We start from the raw sequence: 11,345 nt of genomic DNA on the forward strand, positions 1-11,345 counted from the left end.
GATAAGGAGATTATAATTGTATAAAGACCAAAATATAGAAAAGAAAAGAGGAGAGAGAAAAAAATCAGAGAGTGTTTCAGGAGGAGAGGACAAAATCAGAAAGAGGTAAATAAAAAAGTAAAAAAAAAAAAAAAAAAAAAAAAAAAAACCTGGCACGTGAGAAGACTAGAAAAGGGCAATAATTCCTCAAATTGGGCCGCGCGCCATACACTAAATATTGTACACCGACCTTTTTAAAAAATTTGTGTAACTTTTATTGTACCTATTTACTTATATGACTTGTATTAATGTAAATATATGTAGTTTTACTAAATAACCCCTCTGCTTTTTTAAGTGTCCAACTTCTAAAATTGGCTGTTTTTTAAGTGTTTCATTACCAAATTTAGAAACCTCACAACTCACTTGTTATGTCCACCAAGTCGTCGAATCAAACGAAAACTCTGAGAATAAAGGGAAAAATAAAGGGCACGGTCAATCTCAAAGGATAAGGATCAATGTTATGTTCCTCCATTAAAGCAGCCCTTGAGCTTCTGAAATTTTCATTGAAGCTTGTGAAATCTTCATTGTACGTAGAAGCTCGTTGAATTTCAGTCATCTTGAACAAAGTTAGCAATTGTTAACGAACTTCTGTTATTGATGGTATTACAAATTTACCACTACTTACCTACTTGAAATGACAACAATGCCTTTTAAAGAAACATATTTGTTTCTCATGTTGAAAAACTTGTATTTTTTTAGCAAGTTCCTAGTTATAATGATTGGGTTGCTTAAAGATTGATAATGTGGGGACCATGTACTATTATTGTCTAACACTATTCCAAAAATCAGTGAATCTATATTTCAATTCATCATGCATTAATAATTACATCCAACCTAACCTTATAAAAATGTAGCCTTACACTGCTCTCATCAGTCGTCACACATTTGCACCAACACATTTCAAGCTAAATTTTAAAGATGCATTATTCTCAATTCACTCGGTGGAGTTTGGCTTTGTATTTGCTTCTATTAATGGTTAATTATCATCTATATTATGTATTGTATAATTTGCATATTATTATGTCTTCAACCTTAACTAATTATAAGAATTGAATTTGAATTTCTTTGGCAGATTGGTGATGCAATTGGAGAAAACGTTGCAACGAATCGAAACAAAAGTACAAAGTACTATAAAGTATGGTTAGCAGGAGAAAAAAATAATGAAAAAAGTAGTGTAAGTGGGGGTTGGTTGGAGAGAGAATTAATAAATAGTATTGGTCCTTACCAAAAAAGGAAGTATTGCAATTATTATGAAAGGAACGTAAAAGAAAGTGTTGCAATTAATACAAAATAGAGGGAGTACAAATTTAGACAAATATAACAAAATCTCACATAACTATGTTTTTTTTTTTCCTTTCTTTCTTTCTTTCTGTATAAAGCACAATATATCGTCATAAGAGAGAGCATGTATAATGGCAAAATCTTAACGTTGCAAGTAAAATAGAGTGGAATAATAGATTAGTACTACGGAGAAACTAAGTATCTTTGTATTATGATATAAACTAGGTATTAAAATAAATTAGAAGTTAGTGTTATACACGTTTTGTTATTTTTTAAAAAAATTACTCTCACTGTTTGTGTTTTTGTATGTGTTACACTTTAATCGGCACATAGTTTTAGTCAATTTAATTGACTTAAATAAAATAAGAGGTAAGTAGGGTAGTTAAAATAGTGGAGTTAATAATCTATTGTAAAGTAATATAATGAATGTGAGAGGAAATAAATAATAATAATAATAATAATAATAATAATAATAATAATAATAATAATAATAATAATAATAATAATAATAATAAAAGTAGTATTGTGAGGGTAGGGATCATGAGAGAAGAGAGAATACTTATAATTCATAATTGTTTAAATATGTATATTATCCAAACCTTGATTATACAACCACATGTATCATACAAATATGTAACCATATTAATGAAAAAAATATTTGTAATAGCTGAAAAGCCACATAAAATCATAAACTAATAAATTAATAATAGTAATGATAGCAATATTATACTACCATAAGATGATAATTGTAAGAATTACTCCGTATACGGAAAAAAAGGCCACTAAAGAATCTTTTATAATGAAAACGTAAAACCACTCTTGAGTCATAAAACAAGTTAGTTACTTCCGTACTTATAATTTTGTTTACATTTTTTTTTTTTTTTTTTTTTACTATAACATCATTAGATGTATTAATTGTTAAATATATGTATTGACAACTATAATATATTTCGTATGTATATGTAATCATATTAATCTATATTAACTTTATGCTTCCTCTGTCTTTTCTAAATGCAGTATACCTTCTTTGCACATACTTTAAGGAATAAATTAATTAAGCAATTTAAACGGACAAATCATTCAAAATAATTTATACACATAATACATGAATAAAAGCATTTACAAAAGTGAATTTTTTACACTAAATTACGAATACAAACACTTAATAATAGAATGAAGGGAGTAAGTATTATTTGTTTTAAAGTTGGTTGACGCGTGCATAGCACATGGCGATCCAACTAGTCTTAAATGATGAGAATATTTAGTTAATTTTATGTATAACACCTTCTATCGTTGAAAATACTGTAACATGATTCATGTGGTTGTCTAAACTAGGGGCGAATCTATAGTGGGGCCTGGGTGGCACATGCATGCCCCACCAAAAACCGATTTTTATTTTATTTTATTTATTTATTTATTTTAATTTTTAAATTTAGTTAAGAAAAATTTGTTAATTACTACCTCAAAAAAGGGGCATTTGTCAATTACTACCCCTAAAAAAAAGTTATTAATTACTACCCCAAAAATTGATTAATTGTACTAAATACTACCTTTTCCCCTTTTCCGGTCACTTAGCTTACTAATGACATCATTTTCCAGCCAAATCGTAATTAGTTACTTTTAAATCCTAATTAATTAAATAAACCCTAAATTACCACCTTTCCACCTCCACACCACCATTGCTCCACCTCCGGCAGCCCGTTTACCAAATTGCCACCACCAAAAATTCCCCCCTTCCCCAGCCCCACCACCGCAAACCCTCCCTTTACCTTTCCCCCACCGCAAAACTCGTCCCCTTCCCTTCCCCAACCTTGGATTACCACCCGTCCATGTTCCCCCAACCCCCAAAAACCGCCTTATTACCATCCATAACCTTCGATTACAGCTCCCTCCCTTTCCCCAAACCCTTGAAAACAACCTCACCTCTTCCCCAGCCCCCGATAACCACCCCTTCCCCTTCATTAGCCCCGATAATTGCTCTCCACCCCTTCCCCAACCCCAAAACCTCATTCCCTTACATTCATGGTGTTCGGTGGTGTAGAGGGGATGGGCCATGGTGTTCACCGAGGGTACGAGTTGGGTTTGTGGTGCACGACGGGGGAGGCAGGTCGCCGCCGTGGGAGGAGGAAGTTCGGTTTGTGGTGGATGCTTGCCGAAGAAGGGGGCTAGGGTTTTTTAATTATGAAATTAGGATTAATTAGGATTAAAATGATTTAATTAGGGTTAGGATGACAAATGACGTCATTTATGAGTTAATTAGCCGGAAAATCCACTTAAGTAGTAATCGTTATAACTTATCACAATTAGGGGTAGTAGTTAACAAATTTTTGTTTTAGGGGTATTAATTCACAAAGCCCCCCTTTTTGAGGTAGTAATTGAAAAATTTTCTTTTAGGTAAAGGTGTAAATTTATTTACAGTTTAATTACAATTTCAATGCACTAAATAACATCAAATTAGCTTTGTAATAGTGATAATGCACATAGCTTGAGAATAAAGTGTGTAAGTTTGTGCCAAAGGTCTTAGATTCAAGTTTAGTCTCCACATTAAATATTCTACATTCCGCCACTACTCTAAATGTCTTCCTTTAATCATGTTTATGTAATTTTTATAACTAGTTTATTTTATAGCACCTTCTATCATTAAATAATGCGGCAACGTGATTCATGTGGTATGAATAATGTTGTTAAACAGTGAATCAATACGTCTTCTATACATTATTGTTAACCATAAATGACTAACATGACCCACTTACTATTATAGATAACATTATAAATTATTCACTAAATCAAAATTAATAAATTATTAATACGTCTATAAATCGTGACTTTCGATGAAGATCTATACGTTTTGATTATAACTATAGGAATTCAATAATTTATATTTTATACTCCGTATTATCTCTATACTATTCCGTATTATAAATAGCCCGATTGACATATTTAGGTTAGAATTTGATCACTCGAGCGTTAACTTTTTTTTGTACCTATATACTTATATGACTTGTATTAATGTAAATATATGTGAGTAGTTTTAATTACTAAATACCCCCTCTGCTTTTTTAAGTGTCCAACTTCTAAAAAACAGCTGTTTTTTAACTGTTTTATTACCAAATTTAGAAACTTCACAACTCACTCGTTATGTCCACCAAGCCGCCGAATCAAACGAAAACTCTGAGAAAAAAGGGAAAAATAAAGGGCACGGTCAATCCCAAAGGATAAGGATCGGTGTTATGTTCCTCCATTAAAGCAACCCCTGAGCTTCTGAAATTTTCATTGAAGCTTGTGAAATCTTCATTGTACGTAGAAGCTCGTTGAATTTCAGTCATCTTGAACAAAGTTAGCAATTGTTAACGAACTTCTGTTATTGATGGTATTACAAATTTACCCCTACTTACCTACTTGAAATGACAACAATGCCTTTTAAAGAAACATTTGTTTCTCATGTTGAAAAACTTGTATTTTTTAGCAAGTTCCTAATTATAATGATTGGGTTGCTTAAAGATTGATAATGTGGGGAACATGTACGATTATTGTCTAACACTATTCCAAAAATCAGTGAATCTATATTTCAATTCATCATGCATTAATTGAAAGGATCACAATGGTAATGGAATGAATACAATAATACTCTAGAAGGGGGGTTGAATAGAGTATGGGCAATTTTCGCAAAAAACAAATATGTCAAGGTCTTAAGATTAGTTTCAAGGCGGAATAAACTAATCTCAGTTTTAAATTCAAAGCTTTGAAAACAGTTTATAAAATAAAATTGATTTACTTATCAGAGTCAAGGCTTTGAAACTTAGACAGAAAGTAATTTACGAATTAAGCAAAAATAAATACGAGTAAAGTAAAGCAAATAAAAACATGAGACAAGAGACAGAGATATTTTTACGAAGTTTGGCAAATGTGCCTACGTCTCCGCCTAGGGTTATCCAACCCGTAGGATTTTAAACTTCCTTTATTTCTTCCCTTAGAGTCCTAAAGCACCTAGAAGATGACCTCTCTTCTCTCCGTAACCGCCCGGCTACACTTTAGCAACTCAATTCCCAGAAATAAAAGACTACCTAAAATACTTTGAGTATTATAGAATTACTCTAAGTATATCTATCTTTTGATATATTCTTTTTCCACTCTTAGATACACTTTTCTTTTCTCTCAATCTAATCACACAATAAAGTATTAAAGAACTTAGAGAGAAGATATTTAACACTCTTGCTATAGTGTGTAAAGCTTGATATTCTTGAGTGTTCTTGTTCTACGTTGTTTCTTCAGCACACTTGAACAATATTTATAGAGATGTATGGCTGATTTTGAATGTTTGAAACTTCAACCGAATTCCTTCAAAACAGCTCCTTCAAATTAGCAGCTTTCAAAATTCAAACGTTGGATTCATCTTGCTGTTTTATTTCAACGTTCATCTTTGAATAAAACATCAGCCTTATCTAGTGCAACAATAAAGCTAACAATATCCTTGAAACTAGGTTAGGTAGCACAAGATATAATTATTCAAAAATAATCTGAAAAATTAAATAGTAGTTATAAAGAGATAAAAATATGACTGAGAAATATATTTATCTTTAACAAACTTAATCATAGCATATGGATAAAAATATAAGTGAAGTCAGAAACTTATCTTTATAAAGACTTCTAACAAAATATGAAGAGATAAAATAAACCATCATACATGAGCAAATTACGTTGGACTCCATATACATGTGGACTCTTTTGACTTCCATCACACAAACATAAATGTAAAGCATATAATCTCATTATAATCTAATTAGCAGATCAAGGTGGAGTCATCATTAATAATTACATCCAACCTAACCTTATAAAAATGTAGCCTTAAACTGCTCTCATCAGTCGTCACACATTCGCACCAACACATTTCAAGCTAAATTTTAAAGATGCATTATTCTCAATTCACTCGGTGGAGTTTGGCTTTGTATTTGCTTCTATTAATGGATAATTATCTTCTATATTATGTATTGTATAATTTGCATATTATTATGTCTTCAACCTTAACTAATTATAAGAATTGAATTTGAATTTCTTTGGCAGATTGGTGATGCAATTGGAGAAAACGTTGCAACGAATCGAAACAATGAAGGAAGTCATCATGAACATCAAGGCCATTCAACAACACCACACATAGACCATTCAGTGCAAGTATTTTTCACCCCTAAAGACCTTAAGCTAGGAAATGTAATGCCTATTTTCTTCAAGGGTCGAAGTCCTTCGCGTTCTCCTCATTTTCTTCCTAGAGAAGAATCCGAGTTAATACCTTTCTCACCATCTAAACTCCCTTTTCTTCTTAAACTCTTCGGCTTCTCTCAAGCTTCGCCTCAAGCTAAAGCCATGGAAGATACTCTCAGACTATGCATCATAATGAAACCTATCCAAGGAGAGACTAAGTTTTGCGCAACTTCCTTAGAGTCTATGCTCGATTTTGTGCGTAAAATCTTTGGATCAACAACAAAATTTAAGGCCCTGAGCACCCAAAAATTCGCGAAATTTGGTAGTATTCTACAAAATTATACCATAGTAGATGAACCTAGAGAAATACTAGCCCCGAAAATGGTTGCTTGTCACACCATGCCGTACCCATACGTGGTGTACTATTGCCATTTCCAAGAAAGCGAAAGCAAGGTGTTTCTAGTTTCATTAAGAAGTGAAGATAATAATAATATTGTACATGAAGCTGTTGCTGTTTGTCATATGGATACCTCTCAATGGAGTGCTAATCATGCCTCATTTCGGGTTCTAGGCATTAAGCCTGGTTCATCCCCAGTTTGCCATTTCTTTCCTGCAGATAATCTTGTTTGGGTACCAATAATGTCTAATACTACTGATAATTCTGTAGGAAGAGTTTCAAGCATGTAACAATTTGCTGAATTGTATGGTACTACTTATTATGGGGTACAATATAAGTGACTAGTGGTCTAATCTGCTGTAATACCAGTTGATGAATTGAATGAATGTATCGTAATTAATTAAAAATTTGTATCGTAATATCAGTATTAGTATTTTACTTCGTGTTTAACCTCAGTAATTATATTGATAGGAAAAAAAAAAGTTGTGATTTACTGTTCTATTATTGTTCATTTATCATTTTATGGCTTTGTGGTACTTGGGAGATGTTGGATTAGACAGCTATAATCTTAGGATCTGTTCTTCACCTTATTTTAAGTTAAGATAAGTTTTTCACCAAAAATAAGTTCAGGTTACTTCATTTCAGAAAAAATAAGTTCTAGTAAGTGTTTCCCAAATTTAAATTACAACTAAAATAAATTTTTACTAAGTTTAGATAAGTCAGATAAGTTAAGATAAATTCAGTTAAGCTCAGATAAATTTAGAAAAGTAAAAATCAGGTGAATAAAACACACTCTAAAACTCGGAAAATTATACTTGTATTATTTCCCATCAAATCAATACCAGTGAATGAGGAGAGCGTATATCAATGCATTATTAATTATGTATAAAAATGCATTAGATATTATTTTAATTATTCAATTCATTGTAAGCAAAAACATTTGGGATTGGTACAAATTCGTCATCAAATAACTTCTTGGATGCTAGAAACTTAAACAATATCGGTCATTAAATTGGTTAGATCATTAAGTTGTAGAATCACTCAATCTTTTTTAAAAAAATGTTTTGATTCTAATATGATATACATAGTGAACATATGTTGAAATTTTACCTTTTTTTTTTTTTCCCCTCATAACTCGGTATGCATAACTACTAGTGAATTAAGCAAGATTGATGTATTAATTAGTAATCTTGAACTTTAACTACTACGTATATAATTATGAATGGCGTTTAATTTATGTGAGAATGACTTGTATTTTACCTATTATATAGGTCTGTATAAAACTTTGCATCGATTTCGCAACATGAGCGAAACCACGGATTAAATTTCGGGTCTTGCCCACGCAATATTGTTTCGCTCCATATAGTGGAGGTACAATTCAAGTTTGATTTTATGGCATGTTTCTTGTAGCATGGAGGTCGTTAGAGAACATAACTATGCTTTATCTTTATACATAATAAAGGTATGGGTCTTTATGTTTGTTCTTATCTTTGTATGATTTTGTCTCGAAACGAGTTGACATTATTCTTGAGTTAAATAAATTTCAAGGTTGTGGTGTACTTAGGCCATATTCACTTCATCTTAAAAAAAAAATATTTAGTAAAAATAATTTTAGTTTAGTAAAAATAATTTTAGTTTAGCAAAAATAAGTTTAGTTCAATAAAAATAAGTTCAGTTCAGTAAAAATAATTTGTGTTCAGACTAAATAATTTCATGTCGGCAAAAATCAGTAACTTTAAAGGAGAAATATAACAGAAAATCAGTAAAAATAATTTTAGTTCAGCAAAAATAATTTTAGTTCAGTAAAATTAATTTCAGTTCAGTAAAAATAATTTAAGTTCAGCAAAAATAATTTCAGTTCATTAAAAATAATTTCAATTCAGCAAAAATAAGGTGAAGTGAACGGGGCCTTAGTCATTGATAACCGTGAATTAATCCTTTCCATCTCATATTTCGTTGGTCGAGATGTATTTATTTATTTTTTATTTTTTTGTCAAAATCTTTATAGTTTATCTTGAATGGTTTTAAGGAATCATATCCAATTTATTCATCAATCATATCTTTTTATTTGTTATTGTCTTATAGATATACTAGTTTTGTTTTCCGGGCGATGCCTGGGTTGTTTATTCAATTTAATAAGAAAAACTTTTTATCTATCTGTCAATTTTTAAAATATATCATTGCTACAAATAATATCCCTTTTGATTTACAATATTTTGACTTCAAATACCATTGAATTTTGTAAAAGTGCAATATATATTATAGAAATATATATTATATATGAGAAAAATATTTATTTTATTCGAATTTGCTACTGATGGATTAATAATTACTTGATTTCTTTCTTTAAAAAAAATTACTTACATTGACATGTGTGTAATGTTTGACTATGTCATGAATTATGGGATAGAGGAAGTAAGGCCTCGTTCACTTCACCTTATTTTTGCTGAACTGAAATTATTTTTATTGAACTGAAATTATTTTTGCTAAACTGAAATTATTTTTACTGAACTGAATTAATTTTACTGAACTGAAATTATTTTTGCTAAACTGAAATTATTTTTACTGATTTGCTGTTATATTTCTTCTTTAAAGTTACTGAATTTTAGTGAACTGAAATTATTTTTACTAAATATTATTTTTACTGAACTAAAATTATTTTTTAAAGGTGAAGTGAACCGGGCCTAATAGGCCTGAAATTATTTCTTTCTTTCAAAAAAAAATTGCTTAATAATCATTTTTTTAAAAGTTATAATTATTTTATAAATATCAAAGATTTTCGCTGACTTGGTGTCACACTAATTCATATTTGTTGTCTACATGATCTGACACTTGGCGAAAAGCCAAGTTTTGATGTCTTGTTTTAGTTGATTAAGGTCTTGTTTTGCAAATGGTTGTTGGGGTTGGCGGTTGGCTGGTTCACTTGGCTTGTTTGACCAGCTGAAATGTTTGGTTGTTTATAATGGGTTTTGAAATTGGCTATTTAAACTGACTGTTTACAAACTGTTTGGTAAATTTAGTTGTTGGCTTTTGGCGATTTATTAGATAATTTGTGGGCCAACAAAAAAGCTACTCAAAGCGGCTTTTTCATTTTGGCTTAAAAGCCAGCTTTTTTGCTAAATGAAAAGCCAGTTACCAAACACTTTTTTGGCTGTTTGACCACATAAAAAAGTCAAAAGCCAAAAGCTAACCAAAAAGCCATTTACCAAAAATGGCCTAAAATATATTATTAATTAATCTTGTTTTGTACAACTTTCTAAAACAAATTTTATGATATAAAAATAATTAAAATATATTATTAATGAGTCTTGTTTTGTACAACTTTTTAAAACAAATTTTATGATATAAAAATAACAAATTTATAAGATAATTTTTTAAAGTTATAATCTACTTATTCATATGGAAAATTAGAAGTTCTATCATAAATAAAACACTCAATAAATTTTTTATAACTTATATGTCACCTACGTGGCGCGACACTTGGCGAAAAGTTAAAACGCCAAGTGTCGCTGTCTCATAACCTGGCTAAAAGTTTAGCTTTATATATTAGTTACTAGTTTTGTGCTCGGGCAATGCCCAGATGATTGATAAAATTTTACGATAAACTTTTTGGCTTGAATGTTAAATTCAATCATATAATCCCTTTTAATAATGCAAAATATTTAGACATACAATCATATCGCTTATGTATGTATATAATAGTGTAATTTTGTAGTTTTGTTTGTGAATACATATCTATGTTATTATTGAGTTGAAATTATTTTTATTGAGCTTAAATTGTTTTTACTAAATTGAAAGTAATTTTACCAAATTAAAATTATTTTTATTGATTAAAACTTATTTTAATCTCTATAATTTTTAAATAAATTAAATATATTATAAATGAATCTTATTTTAAAGTACTTTTTAAAACGAATTTTATGATGGAAATAGAATCGAGTTATAGGATATTTATTCAAAGTAATGATTAATTTTGTATATATGGAATATTAGAACTTTAGAAGTATATCGATAATAAAACTCTGTATAATATTTTTATCTTAAAGATAATTTATTCAAAATTCGCTTACTTATCATCATACGTGTCACAATAATACCTATTTGTCACCTACGTGGCTTGACACTTGGCGAAAATCTGGAATGCCAAGTGTTGTTGTCTCGTGGTCTCGCTGCGAGACCGGCTTTATTTAATAGTCCATCTATCCGTTCACCGGCTCCAATCAAGCTCCCCGAGTGTCGGTCTTGTATAGCTTATAAAGAGTCAGTGAATCGGACAAAACAATGTGAATCATCAATCATTTTAGACACCGATATTAAATTGCAATTTAATTTGGGTACAAATAAAACATTCTCAAGTATAAGTCCATTCGCCAAACACACTCTCCCCTCCTTCGTAGCCATAGCATGAGCACCATCCGGAAGACCAACGGGA

The 11,345-nt window shown here is 30.4% G+C and overlaps 1 protein-coding gene across 1 annotated transcript; it reads left to right on the forward strand.

The window, feature by feature from the left end:
- Positions 1–6,381: 6,381 nt before the first annotated feature.
- On the forward strand, positions 6,382–7,448 carry LOC110714743 (BURP domain-containing protein BNM2A-like; the record flags this gene model as incomplete). Its single annotated transcript, XM_021893288.1, has 1 exon — positions 6,382–7,448. A coding segment is annotated over one exon (822 nt), but the record flags the coding sequence as incomplete, so codon positions are not given.
- Positions 7,449–11,345: the final 3,897 nt, after the last annotated feature.

This window comes from Chenopodium quinoa, unplaced genomic scaffold, assembly GCF_001683475.1.
Source record: "Chenopodium quinoa cultivar QQ74 unplaced genomic scaffold, ASM168347v1, whole genome shotgun sequence".
NCBI classification, from domain to species: Eukaryota; Viridiplantae; Streptophyta; class Magnoliopsida; order Caryophyllales; family Amaranthaceae; genus Chenopodium; species Chenopodium quinoa.